The sequence below is a fragment of the Elephas maximus genome, chromosome 19 (genome assembly GCF_024166365.1).
Source record: "Elephas maximus indicus isolate mEleMax1 chromosome 19, mEleMax1 primary haplotype, whole genome shotgun sequence".
Lineage (NCBI taxonomy): Eukaryota > Metazoa > Chordata > Mammalia > Proboscidea > Elephantidae > Elephas > Elephas maximus.
In genome coordinates this window covers 56,265,134-56,280,000 of record NC_064837.1, presented here as the reverse complement: position 1 = coordinate 56,280,000, position 14,867 = coordinate 56,265,134, and the positions used below count along the sequence as shown (strand labels likewise).

Genomic DNA, 14,867 nt, shown 5'->3' with positions numbered 1-14,867 from the left:
CTGCACCATCAGGGACTCTCTGTTGTCTTCCCTGTCGGGGCAGTCATTGGTGATAGCTGGGTAACATCTCGGTTTCTGGTCTCAGACTGATGGAGTCTCAGGTTTATGTGGCCCTTACTGTCTCTTGGGCTCTTATTTTCCTTGTGTCTTTGGTGTTCTTCATTCTCCTTTGTTCCAGGTGGGTTGGGACCAGTTGATGCATCTCGATGGCTGCTAGCTAGCTTTTAAGACCCCAGACACCACTCACCAAAGTGGTGAGCAGAACATTTTCTTAATAAAACTTTTTTCTGCCAATTGACATAGATGTCCCCTGAAACGATGATCCTCAGACCCCTGCCCCTGCTACTCTGTCCTTCGAAATGTTTGGTTGTCTTCAGGAAACTTCTTAGCTTTTGGCTTAGTCCAGTTGTGCCGACTTCCCCTGTATTATGTTGTCCTTCCCTTCACCTAAGGTAATTCTTGTCTACTGTCTAGTTAGTGAATACCCTTCTCCCTCTCTCCCCACCCTTGTAACCATCAAAAAATGTTTTTCTTCTGAATCACAGACTTTTCAACTGGAAGGAATTTTAGTGGACATCTGTGTCACTTGATCTTAATCTCACTGGGGCTACAGATCTCTTTGATAATCAGATGAAAGTGGTCAACTCTTTTATCCAGAAAAATGTACCTTCTCCAAATTTTGCATCCAATTCCAGGAAGTTTCACAGACTCCCTAAAACTCATCTGTCTAGACTAAGCTTTTAAATTTATTACAGATGACGACACAGAGGCCCAGAGAAGGAGCAGGGGCTTATACAAAGTGACACAAAAAAGATAACTGAATATAAACTCAGCTCTCCTGACTCTTAATATAGGACTCATCAGCCAATACTGTTTTCACTCTATGTTGGAGGTTGAATTGTGCCCCCCAAAAAGACACATCAAAGTCTAAACCGCTGGTACCTGTGAATGTGACTTTATTTGGAAATGTGGTCTTTGCAAATGTAATCAAGTTAAGATGAAGTTATACTGGATTAGGGTAGGCCCTAAGTCCAGTTATAAGGAGAGGGAGATTGGAAGATACACAGGGACACAGACACAGGAAGAAGGCCACCTGAAGAAAAAGCAGAGACTGGAATGATGTGTCTACAAGCGAAGGAACAGCACAAATTGCCAGCAACCACCAGAAGCTAGAAAGAGCAAGGAAGGATTCTTCCCTAGAACCTTCAGAAGGAGCATAACTTTACCAGCATCTTAGTTTTAGACTTCTGGCCTCCAGAACTGTGAAATAGTAATTTTTTGTTGTTTTAAGCCACCAAGTTTGTGGCAATTTGTTATAACAGTTCTAGGAATCTGATGTTGTTAGCTGCTATCAAATCAGCTCCAATTCATGGCAACTTTATGTATAACAACATGAAACATTGCCCAGTCCTGCACTGTCTTCATGGTCATTGGTATGTTTGAGTCCATTGTCCATTAGGAAACCAATGTAAGCACATTGTCGGGAATTCTGTGAATTTAGGATGTTTACAACCAAGGAAATAGAACTCAGGCTTGTGAAAGGAAACTAAGATCAATTAGTAAGCAATACTCCTACCATAGATTCCTTTTCGGAAAGTAGAAGCTAATGTCTTCCATTAATTCAACAGGTACTTATTGAGTACCTCCAAGTATCTCCTAAAATCTCTAGTCATTGGGAGACTAATTATTTGTTTGAAATTAAGGCTCTGTGGAATCTGAAGCCTGAGAAGGATGGTCCTCAAAATGGTTATTTTGTGCTTTGCTCAGGTAGTGGGAACCCCACCCTGAAACATTTACTACAAAGTTCAAGTAAGGCAGGCTTTCTGTGGTTGGTGATTTATGGTCTTTGATATGAGAGCTAAGTGTCATCTTAACAAATGAGACCAGAGTTTGGACTGAAGGCCACCTAAGTAGATTCTGCTGTAGGCTGTTTTTCTATAATGGATCAAAAGAGCTCCATACCTTTGGGAAGCTCCCAGTGACAACTACCCAGGACATATATTTTATAAGTGCCACAAGGAGAACCAGATTCAGATTTCATCTTTCTAGAAAGGAACAGAAAGCACTTTTGACTGATATTTATCTTCTTGGTTGACTGCTGAAACCAAAAGAAAAAAAAACCTTCTTGCCATGGAGTCAGTTCCAACTCATAGTTGACCCTATAGGACACAGTAGAACTGCCCCATAGGGTTTCCAGGGAGCAGCTGGTGGATTCAAACTGCCAACCTTTTGGTCAGCAGGTGAGCTCTTAACCACTGTGCCACCAGGGCTCCTGAGTGCTAAGAGTAGGATTTTATAACCAGTTTTCTTCTGTGAAAAAAAGGCTGTCTTTATTGACTGGCTGTGTGACCTCTGGCAAGTCTTCTTGCTTCTTTGAGCCTCGGTTTTCTTGTCTGAAAACTGAGCATAGTAATACTATCCTCATAAGATTATTGTAAGGATTAAATACAATAACATATTATAAAGTACCTAACAGTGTCTGGCACCTAGATAATATTCATTGTAGTATTGCCTATTTGAAGAGATTTTTTTATCCACTTATTCATTTATTTTATGCTGAATATATATTCAGGTCTCTCTGTATTTGTTCACACTATTCCTTCCTTCTGGGACAGCCATTTTCCCACCTTTTTCTTTATCCGTTCTCTCCCTCAACCTCTTTTTTCCTTGAGATTTCTAAGTCAAATGCCATCTCCTCCTGATCAACATTTACAGCTCCTCCCCTTATTTTGTTTTGTTTTGTTTCCTTAATGAGGCATGAGTCTTTCTTCTGTTGGTACACACTTAAATGAGACTCACACAAACAATCTGTGGCCCAGTACTTACTTCATTTCACAACTTATTTCTCCTCAAACTTGAACATGTTTCTCCTCCTTTCAAGTCTATACCTCCCTTTCTTTTGTAGAAGTATTTTATTCTGCCTGGTATTTTTGCTAATAGCTTCCAAGTCTGTCTCGCTCACTAGACGGTAAACTTAAGAGCAGGAACTGGGCCATCCTTATTTCGTAGCCCCCAAAGCCTAGGCCAGCGCTTTGCACACAATAGGAATATCATTCAGGGCCCAGTCGGGAGACAAAAACCGTACAATAATTTGAACAGGGAGTGTTTAGTATAAAGATTTATTGAACTGTGAGAGTTAAGTGACTATAAAGAAAACTCTAAAGGGTACCTAAGGCTGAGGGAGAGTACCCAAGGAAGGACAAACTTGGAAGGGGCCCCTGCCCGTGCCTGGGGTTCAGAATTCTTTGGGGAAGGTATGGTTATAGCCCACTGGATGGTGGGGAAGTTTTGTAGGTTACCTGGGCCAGAGCTGGTCTAGTCACTGGGCACCAGAAAACAACCCTCTGGGTGCAGGCAAACTGAGGCTGGTGGGTAGGTGTGCAGAGGGAGTCGGTGACGTGGTTATTAGGTCTAGGCCAGGGCTACAAGATCACCACGGAACTACACTCTCTGGGCATTCTGCTGGGGCAGAGAGTCACTGACTGTCGTTACTGACAGACCCTGCAGCAAGAGCAAGAAAAAGCAAAACCACATGAGAACCAGAAGAGAAGCCCCCTTCTCCCGGCAGAGTTCTTCCAGCATCCTGTACAGACAAGGCTTAAGATCATACTTACGCAAAGGAGAAATGCTTACAGCATCCAGTCCATTATTGAAGAGCAGAAACTGGAGGGTGAACTCGGAGCTGAGAGGCAGTAATTTGGTAATTGGTACAATGGGTGATTAAAAAGTATTTCAACTGTTATGAAAACATTCTGCATCCCACTTTGAAATGTGGCGTCTGGGGTCTTAAATGCTAACAAGCGGCCATCTAAGATGCATCAATTGGTCTCAACCCACCTGGAGCAAAGGAGAATGAAGAACACCAAGGTCACACGACAACTAAGAACCCAGGAGACAGAAAGGGCCACATGAACCGGAGACCTACATCATCCTGAGACCAGAAGAACTAGTTGGTGCCCGGCCACAATCGATGACTGCCCTGACAGGGAGCACAACAGAGAACCCCTGAGGGAGCAGGAGAACAGTGGGATGCAGACCCCAAATTCTCATAAAAAGACCATACTTAATGGTCTGACTGAGACTAGAGGAATCCTGGCGGTCGTGGTCCCCAAACCTGTTGGCCCAGGACAGGAACCGTTCCCGAAGACAACTCATCAGACATGAAAGGGACTGGACAGTGGGTAGGAAAGAGATGCTGATGAAGAGTGAGCTAATTATATCAGGTGGACACTTGAGACTGTGCTGGCATCTCCTGTCTGGAGAGGGGATGGGAGGATAGAGAGAGTTGGAAGCTGGCAAAATTGTCACAAAAGGAGAAACTGGAAGGGCTGACTCATTAGGGGGAGAGCAAGTGGTAGTATGGAGTAAAGTGTATATAAACTTATATGTGACAGACTGACTTGATTTGTAAACGTTCACTTGAAGCTCAATAAAAGTTAATAAAAAAAAAAAAAAGTATTTCAACTGAATTAGGAAAAGTCCACACAATCTATCAATAACCCCCTTAAAAAAAACCCAAACCCATTGCCATCAAGTCAATTCCAACTCATGGCGACCCTGTAAGACAGAGTAGAACTGCCCCATCAGGTTTCCAAGGCTGTAATCTTCACCGAAGCAGACTGCCACACCTTTCACCCCAAGAGCAGCTGATGGGTTTGAACCAACGACCTTACAGTTAGCAGCTGAGCACTTAACTGCTGTGTCACTAAGGCTCATTATAACCCGCTTCAAAAACCAAAACCCATTGCTGTTGAGTCACTCTGAGTGGAATACCCACCTTTACTCCTGCTTATTTCCCTTTCCTTTTTTTTTTTTTAACACTTTTTTTAAATTGTGGTAATTATACAGGTAACAAAACATTTGGCTTTTCAACAATCTATTTCCCTTTCTTTGAATCCCATAAGTTTTACCATCCGTAAATGTCACACCTCTCGAACTCCTTTGGTTTATTTACTCTGTAGAATCTTATTTCCCTCTGGGATGCTCTGTTTTGTTTCCTTAATGAGGCATGCGTCTTTCCTCTCTTGGTACACACTTAAAAGAGACTTGAGCAAACGATCTAAGGCCCAGTATTTCCTCTCACAGTTTATTTCTCCACTCAAACTTGAATGTGTTTCTCCTCCTTCTCTGTATTTCATTTCCAAGCAATCCACCTCTCCCTCCCAAACACCTTAGGAGTGTCCCAAAGCATTTGACTTCAAGTGGCAGTGGAAGAAATTAGAGGTGACCCAAGAATCCATATTTCTCTGTCTTTATGGCAAATGCGTGGCCACTGCAGGTCACACTGAGGAGTAAATCTCCTGGGACAAATCCGAAGAGGCCCGTTTCCAAACATTTCAGAAGAAAACAGGAGATAGAAAAAACACAGACTTGGAGGATAATTACCAGCACAAGTATCATTCAGAAAGCCTCTGGAAAGTCCTAATAGTTTCAACTTAAGAACCTAACCAAGGAAAGTGGCATGTAAAGAGCCCGCGGAAGCTCTCCTGTGGGAGAGCCTGTTGTGAATAAGCCTCCGATTGGAGATGACACAGTGTTCTTCCGCATCAGCCACCCTATTCATTCTCTTATAGAGAGTCAAAATTAATTCATGTTAACTGATGGTTCCTCCCATAAGGAGCCCTTGGTGGTGCAGTGGTTAAAGCGCTTGGCTGTTAGCCGAAAGGTTGGTAGTTTGAACCCACCAGACAGTCTCCAGGAGAAAGACGTGCAGTCTGCTTCTGTAAAGATTACAGCCTTGTCCTACAGGGTCGCTGTGAGTCAGAATTGACTCGAGGGCAATTGGTTTGGTTTCGGTTTGATGATTCCCCTGCAGGAACAAGCTAAATAGTGAGGCATGGATACAGTTAAAACCTCCTCCAAGGACAGAATGGTTTTCCAGACTTAATCTGCTTCAAAAAGACAGGGAAGATTATCCCCATGGACCAGAAAAAATGGCAATGAGAAAACTAGAGGAACTTAATCTTTCCACCAAAATTTATATTTTAACACATTTTTTGCAAGCGACAAACATTCTGAGCCAGTGGAATCTAGAATAGACTGGCAAAAACCATAATAGCATCTTTCCAAACTAGATCTTATTACCCTACGTGTATCAAAGAAATCTAGCCCTTAAGTGGCTAAGCATAGTACACATCCCTGGGTAGTGGGATTGTGAACAATTTTTATTTTCTTTTTGTTTATCTGTATTTTCTGCAATGACAGTGTATTATTTGGGATATTAAAGGTATGTAAAGTTTGCTTAATAAAAAAAAAAGTGTGTTTCTTACTGCTTTTTGTCTCTTCTCTTTCCAGCCTCTTCCCTTCCTCTGTTCAGATTAACTGCCAAAAATCATCAGATTTCATTTTGGGAAGAGATTTATTTCCTCACTCTCGAATTTCTAAAAACAGCCCACTTTTTCTTACCCCTTACCAAGCTGCGATTGATGCTACACCTGCCTCTGATGTGACAAAACCTAAGTGATGAAGAAAAGCCTGTTATAAATCTTGGACATTCTGAGGCAGGCAGAAAGCACTAGCCAGAGGCACCGAGCCATGTGAGGATGCTCTGTGGGATGCTATTCTGCCTCAGGCACGGCTAAGCCGACCTGCGGGCGCCTTGGAGGATGTCACCTGCTATCACTAACCTTTGATCTGTTGCTCTGCTTTTTCAGATTTTTGACAATGAAGCCAAAGACCTAGAGAGAGAAGTTTGCTTTATTGATATTGCCTGCGATGAAATTCCGGAACGCTACTATAAGGAGTCTGAGGTGAGCAATAGATAGGGTGATATTTAGCATTACTTCTGCCTGGAGGAGCCCTGGTGGCACAGTGGTTAAGAGCTCTGCTGCTGATCAAAAGGTCAGCAGTTCTAATCCACCAGCCACTCCTTGGAAATCCTGTGGGGCAGTTCTACTCTGCCCTATAGGGTCACTATGAGTTGGAATCAACCTGAGAGCAACGGGTTTTTTCTGCCTGGAATGCTATCTTCTGGCAGTTTTCATTCTGCAGGTCTCAGTGTTTTTGTCACTTCTTCCAGAATATCCTTCCTGATCCTGGACTATTAAATTCTCTTTCCCTCTCACAGTCTCTCCCTGTGCATTTCCATCTAGCACTTCTGACTTTTAGCTACATACGGTCGGCGCTCCATATCCGCGGCTTCTGCGTCCGTGGATTCAACCAACCACAGATCGAAAATATTAAAATAAATAAACTTCCAGAAAGCAAAACTTGATGTGTGCGGCACACAGCCGAGCACTACACTGAGTCCACACGAGTGGAAGTGCTGTACAGGCATCCCCTTGAGGGCTGTAGCCTCCTGCCATGTCACAGATCCTGGGCCTCTCCCCAGCTCTTGGTGTTGGAGCATAGCTCGCCTCACGTCTGGTTGGCCAGCTACTTGTGTTGTGTGCACCCTTTGTTTCTGTGAAAAAAATGGCTCTTAAAAAGCAATTAAGTGGCCAAACCAATCCCTCAAAGGCTAAGAAGGAGCATAAAGTGCTGTCTCTTGACAGAAAATGAAAATCTTAGATCTTTTGAAAAGTGGCATGTCGCTTGCCAAAGTGGGCCACGAGGTCAGTAAGAAAGAATTGAGCTTTCACACAAGAAAGCAGGAAGAAGCTGAAATTGGTGAATGTATTAGTGCTGCCCCTACAATGGCAAAATTGGTCTCTTTGGTTCATGATAAAGTGCTTGCAAAGACTGAGAAAGCATTAGGTGTGTCACTAGAGGACATGTCACAGAAGCATAGCCCTCTTGATGGCAAAATTATACATGAAAAAGCACTTAGCCTCTATGAGCACTACTTTGAGGGGGTTGAGGAGAGCAAGAGGAAGGAGTTTTAGGCTAGTAAGGATGTGCATAGGTTATATGCAAATACTATGCCATTTTGTATAATAAAAATTTTTATTATTATTTTTATGCCATAAGGGTCTTGAGCGTCCTTGGCTTTTGGTATCCACGGGAGGTCCTGGAACCAATCCCCCTCAGATACCAAGGGACGACTGTATTTATCTATGTGATTTTTTCTTTACTGTTTGCCTCCCCTACTAGACTGGAAGACCCTCAGTGTCTCTTTTGCTCACTGATATGTCTCCATCTTAACTTGTACATGACATGTAGGAGGTACTCAGGAAATATTGATTGAATGACTGGCTATTCACCTCTCATTTCCTTGGACACTTTAGGACCCAGGGAAAGGTTGATGAATCTGTCTGTGACTGGTTCTGTGAAGCATGAAGAAAAAGTTCCTTGGGTGTCCGAGTAAATTAAAAGACACTTTCTAGTAGTGGCTCTTGGGAATGCAAAAGCACAGGGAAATGAGTCAGGCACTCCTTCTTGGTTTCTTCATTAATATTCCATATTTGTCCCAAGACTTTCCTCCGAATCAGGAGGGAATTCCCTGAGTCCCAGGCAGGACCACACCTAAGCACTTTGAGAGGAAGAGCTGAAATTAGTCCAGAGTTTTCTGGCAACACTGCCTTCCTGGAAGGCCCTCCCACTCGAGTGCCTAGAGCTCCCAAAGAAGGCAGGACATCAGGTAGCAGAGCAGCCCCTGTGGCCCAGGAAGCCACAGAAGTGATGGGGAAACAGCGTCACTCAATGGTCTGCACGTCATGGAAACTCCCTAAATATTGGTGGACTTGATATGAAACCCCAGAAATACCCTCTTAGAATGAGAGCAGAGGAAGGCCAAGGGAGCCATGTCCGTTCCTCTCATCAGCAGTTTCACAGTTACACAGAGAGCACTTAACGTCATTTTTCTTAAAATTCACGGGTGTGGTTGGCTGCAGAGTGTAGTGTAGGTTGGTGACATTCCAAGCTCATCCTTCGAGTCCGTGTGGGTGACCCTGAGCATGGTTCACATCAGACTCTCCCTGGTTCTCTGAGAGACGGCCGCTGCAGCGCACACACCTCCAGTTAAGCAGCCAAGCGTTCACTGAGATCAAGTCAGACTTTAACATCCCAACAGACTCCAAAATATGGAGGCAAAAAAATCCAAACCACATTGGGAGCCCAGTTGATTTGTGTAACAGCAGAATTCATTTTTAATGGGTTCATGTATTATGCCTTAAATCAGCCTTAATGGATCTGAGAGAAGAGTTTCAAGGTCCATGTGTTACAGCTCAAGGACGAGTCTGGGGCCCTGATTCCAAACATACTGTGATTGGCTGCATGTTGCTAAACAACAAAAATAGCCCCACATCTGTTGTCGTTTGCCAGCCTGGAACAAAATTTACAAGTGGGTCGCCCAAGTTCCGTCAGCAGCCACTCATAAAAGATTTAATGGGATCTAGACGGTGACTTGCACCAACAGTAATACAAAAAGGTAAAACTGAGGCAAATGACAGGTCCTGGGAGGGGAGAAACCAGAGAGAAAGATGTTCTCTTAAATGTATTCTCAGCCCAGAAGGAAAAAGGGGAAGGCCACATTAAAGGCACTTTCTATTTTGAGAGAAAGCTTTTGTGCCATGAAGCGCCATCAGAGTTTCAGTCTTCATTCAGAGCACAACCTTGAACATTTTCATCCTGCTAGACCTCAGAGACACAAAGTAAACACTGTCTCTGCCCTCACAGGGCGTGTAGTTGGGGAGACAGACTTGTGCAGAGATCTGACAAAATAGGAAGCCAGAAATGGCTGCGGCTCTTTATCCAGAACTCTGGATTCGGCTCTCACCCTCAGAGCTACCTCTGCCTGCCGTAGAGTCTTAGCGCGACTTAAGTGGATGTGGAGGAAAGGGACTCCATGAAGCTCAGGCCTTCACAGTCTTTGTCAAGCACTACTCCCAGAGGACCTGCTGGCTTGCATCACAGGGAGAATTCTTCCTCCCTAACCCTGGCAGTTAAAAGGTCCCTGGGTGGTGCAAATGATTTGTGATGGGCTGCGAACCTAAACATTGGTGGTTCACACCAACCCAGCAGCTCTGTGGAAGAAAGGCCTGGCAATCTGCTTCTGTAAAAGATTACAGCCAAGAAAATGCTCTAAAGCAGTTCTATTCTATAACAAATGGGGTCTCCATGAGTTGAATTGACTCAACAGCAGCGGGTTTGGTTCTTTTAGTTTTTAACCCTAGCAGGTAAACCACAAAGGGCTGCAAGCATAATTAGGAGTCTGCAGTAAACTCTTAGGAAAGGTGTACTCCGTGGAGCTCTCTTATGACGCCAGCCCCACCACCATTGATTCCACAAATCCAGACCACAGTCTGCACCCATCAGAAGGGAGAAGAGAGAGGTTTCTAGGCTGTTTTGGCTTTTGTGTTTACCGTGAATATCATAAAAACCCCCGCTGCCGTCGAGTCGATTCCGACTCATAATATCATAGCCAAACCAAAAAAAAACAAACCCAGTGCCATCGAGTTGATTCCAATTTATAGCGACCCTATAGGACAGAGTAGAACTGCCCCACAGAGTTTCCAAGGAGTGCCTGGCGGATTTGAACTGCCGACCCTTTGGTTAGCAGCTGTAGCACTTAACGACTTACGCCACCACCATTTCCATATCATAGCCAGGGACTGAGAATTCCAGAAACAGCCAATTTAGAAGGCAAGCCGTACACTGTACACTGTAAATAATTAACATCCTCCTCCTAATCACCAATGTTTCCTTCTAAAATGAAATCTGACCTTGTCGTTCTCTGTTTATAACCCCTCATTGACTGGGAGGAAGCTCAACCCCTTAGCACGATCCCCTGCCTTCTCCACTCCCCAGCCTTCCCCACCTCTGCACCGCTTAGTGGGTGAATGCCCATTCATTCCCCCTTCAGAGTGCAGCTCAGACATGACTTCTTCTTTGTGGGCTTTCCTGGGCACCCTGCTTCCCCATCCACTGTCCGGAGGCCAACCATGAGCTCCACAAAGACAAGAGCTCCATCTTTATTGCCATGCCTCAGCAGCTAGTGCTGTGCCAGCCCATAGCAGATGCTCACTGAACAGTCATTGAGTGAATGAATGAGTGAAAGTGAGTAGCTTTGTTGTTTTCTTCCAGCAGTGAGTGCTATCAGAGAAAATGAATTTGTTGCCATTAAGCTAACAGTTGTGAATCAGAGTTCTTTTTGTCTGTTTGTTTAAAGCTCTGAGGCATACAGCTTTATGAGCAATGTCTTCCAATTCATCTTTGTAAGGTGGCTTTGTCAGCATCATAAATAGGAACACTCTGTGGAGAACATGAAAGTGCTGGTGGGCTGCGTCTGCTCTGAGATGTTTGATGTTTATGAATTGAGACCAGGGCTATCTGGGTCACCCCTCTCCACCCAGCTCCTGTCACATGTACTGCCATCCAGGCTGAAGAGGGGATTGAAGGCACTGTCTTGTCTTTTTCCCTATCTCCTTAGAAACCTCAGAGCCACACAGTCAAAAATGTCACTGTCATTAAGATGACCAGAGTTAGGAATTTTCCACTGGGTGCCCTTTGCCTGGCGGTCCTCATGCCACCACTACCCAGGGATTCAGAAGGACACTTTGGGGGCTCAGGATCAGCTGAGAGCCCAGTGCAGCTCTCTCCTTATCTTCATTTTGCAGTGCTACTGTTTCCTACCCAAATCAAGGGCCTGAGCTTCAGCTTCCAAGAGCCTCTTAGCCTCAAGTTTTGTTCTCATCTCCATAGGAGGACTCCACAGGGCAGTACAGTATTGCAAAAAAAAAAAAAATCAGTGTGATGGCTCCAGCAGAGAGAGTGCCTCCATTTGTTTCAGTACAGACCCATCAAGGTTCTGACCACAAACAATAAAACAAACAAACCCATTTCCATCAAGTCAATTCCGACTCACAGTGACCCTATAGGACAGAGTAGAACTGCCCCATAGCGTTTCCAAGAAGCAGCTGGTGGGTTCGAACTGCCGACCTTTGGTTAGCAGCCAAAGTGCTTAACTACTGCGCCACCAGGGCTCCATCCTGACCACCTCCCTCCCCAAAAAAACCCATTGCCATCAAGTCAATTCCGACTCATAGCAACCCTAATGAGTGTCAAAAAGCTCTTTGCACCAAGTCACACAGACACCATTTGTTTGTACCACCAAAGCAGCAAAGAGGAGGAGAAGACAAAATCTGAGCAGATTGTACCTGTTATGTGGTTATGTGAGCTCTTTACTTCTGCCAAGATATCCATCTCCACTCTTTGATGCTCTGCCAAGATTTCAAGGTGAAGAATCCAGCCCAGGAATGAGGAACGCCATACGATATGTCATAGCATGTCTGCAGAGGACACAGGCAGTAAGTCCATACCAGCAAAGCTGAATTCATGGTTTTGGGGTGCTAGAGAGAATCTCAACCAGCCTATCATACTAGTCCAGCCTGGAGGCTCTCAGAAAGTCAAGCCCAGAGTAATCTAACTCAGAGGCCTTTGGTTTTGTCCAGTAGTAAAGTTCCAGACACTTCCTCCCTGATTCACAGCAGTTGTTTATGAGGTTTGGCTTCCGTTACAAGATGGAGTGACCAGAAAATGGCATCTTTGTTGGCCTCCTAGGTGCTCTGTCCATCACCCACGGCTCTCTCTCGGAGACACAAACGTGTGGGGCGTGTGCAGCTTCTAAGTTCCCAGACGTGCCTTGAGGAGAAAGAGGGAAAAAGAAAACAGAAATGTAATTTTCTGTTGGAGGAAGTTTGGAAGTAGTGGGTGATTTTTGTATGTGTGCTTTGTCTTTTTGTTTAATTTTCATCGATTTATTTAAACAAAAAGCAAAGAAGTCTCTAGATCAGTTCTCAACTGGGGCAGTTTTATCCCTCTCCCCCTGCCAGGAATGTTTGGATGTCTGGAGACATTTTTGGTTGTCCCAACTTGGAGGAGGCTATGGCATCTAATGGGTAGAGGCCAGGGATGCTGCTAAACATCCAGTGCATAGGACAGCCCCCACCGCAAGAATTATCCACCCAATATGCCAGTGGTCGCTGGGTTTTTTTTATGCCAGTGGTGCCGAGGTTGAGAAACCCTGCTCTAGACCAATCCAGGGAAAGAAATCCAGTAAAACCTATTAGTAGTAAGACTCATTAATTCATTTCTTTCGTTAACATTTATCAGCTGCCTACTGTGTGCCAGGCTCTGTGCTAGGCACTGAGGCTACACAGACAAGATCATGTCCGCTCTCAAAGGGGTAACTCTCTACTCCCTTTTGAACTTGACCTTCTGGTTTCAGATAAAGGAAATTCCTCTCCCCCTTCATTTTGGGGCAAGTAAAGGAAGTCCCCATTTCACCAGTGGCTAACAGAGCACAGTCATTTTAGTGGGGAAATTCCCAATGTTTTGAACTTGGGTAGCAATGAATTAAAAAGAATAACCTGAGACTATCGTAGAAACACTATCCATCCCCCATCAGGTGGTAAAATTGAATGTATGAAAGTGGTAGGGGGGATCTTTAGACAGAATTTGGCCTAGGACCCTCTTCTTGAGTTGGGTGGTTAAGGCGGCTCTTGATCAGCCGCAAGGACCCTGAACTGTGGAGTCTTCTTAGACCAAGAAATTCTTTGCAGCCGGTTCACTGGTCAGGCCAACCTAAATATCTGCCGAATTCTCTCTTAGAGGGAAGAGTACAGAACAAAGAGAGACATCTAACTTTTCCAATAACTGTCAAAGGGTGAGAGATTAAATGCTGTTTGCTAAGTACAACGGGCCCCCAGAAAGGGAACAGAGAGACAAAATGAGTAAATATTGCTGTACTTAGCTGTACCCTTCAGTTCAAAGTGCTTCATCCAAACCACTCAGCTCTTTCAAATTAAAAATATTTTCATTTTGGTCCACATCTTGGCAGCTGAGGGTGGTAAAGACTTTCAATTATCTCCAAGCAGCGAGATTTAGCACAGCTGCCTCATGCTGTTGTGGAGTTCAGTTTGTTGTTGTATTGCTGTTATAATTGCTTTCCCCCTTTTCCGTCATTCCGACTATTTCTTCCTGAGGGTAACACAGCTGTTTGGTGATGGATCCCAAATGACTGAGGCCTGAGTGCCTCTTGGATAGTGAGAGGACTTGATCACACCATCGGCATGGGGAGAAGCCAGTGCTGCCAGAATGCTCCCCAGTAACCACCTCTATGGGTCAATGGCGGCTCTGTGGTAGAATTCTCGTTTTTCATGTGGAAGACCCAAGTTTGATTCCTAGCCGGTGCGCCTCATGCGCAGCTTCCAGTCATTCATCAGTGGAGGCTTTCATGTTGCTATGATGCTGTACAGGTTTCAGTGAAGCTTCAGACTAGAAAGAAAGGCCTGACAACGACTTCTGAAAATCAGCCAGTGAAAACCCTGTGAATCACAAAGGTGCAGTCCACAACCCATCACAGGGACCGAGCAGCATTTTGTTCCGTTGTACATGAGGTCGCCATGAGTCAAGGGCCAACTCGAAGGCAGCTAACAACAACAATTGCCTCTACAACTGGGGGGCAAATCGGGGAAGGGTCCCAGCGGCTGCTGCCTCTTAAAGCCCTGAGCTCTCCCCCTTCATGTGGTCAGGATATGCCTAGTGCTGTCACTAAGAGAGAAGGAAGCCTCGGTGGTGACTGCCTCTGGAAAGGGGCCAGAGCAGTAGATCATAGGGAAGTCCATGGGGAGCAGGAGACATGTATTCAGGGCAGGTTCTCTCACCTGCTTCCTCAGGAGCCCCAACAACAAGGCAAATGCCATTTCCCAAGGGGCGGCCTCTCCTGCAGGATAAGATAAGCTGTGTTAGTACAAATGCCCTCCTGGGTGTGTAGGGAGTGCCTGGGGGAGCTCCTGGGAACTCGGGGATTTCTTTCTTCCTCTTCCCCCACCCTGTACAAGTTGGACAATATCCCGTGCATCTACCCACATTCACAGCATTGGAAAAATGACTTTTTTGTTGTTGTTGTTGTGCTTTAAGTGAAAGTTTACAAATCAAGTCAGCCTCTCATACAAAAACCTATGTACACCTTGCTACATACTCCCAAT

At 44.8% G+C, this 14,867-nt stretch overlaps 1 protein-coding gene across 1 annotated transcript in view; it reads left to right on the top strand.

Moving 5' to 3' along the window:
• Positions 1-14,867, top strand: part of PITPNC1 (phosphatidylinositol transfer protein cytoplasmic 1) — a 315,611-nt gene that overhangs the window by 260,348 nt on the left and 40,396 nt on the right. Inside the window, exon 6 of the mRNA XM_049861288.1 lies at positions 6,654-6,749. Coding sequence (XP_049717245.1) covers positions 6,654-6,749 — 96 coding nt within the window. The remainder of the gene's footprint in view (positions 1-6,653; positions 6,750-14,867) is intronic.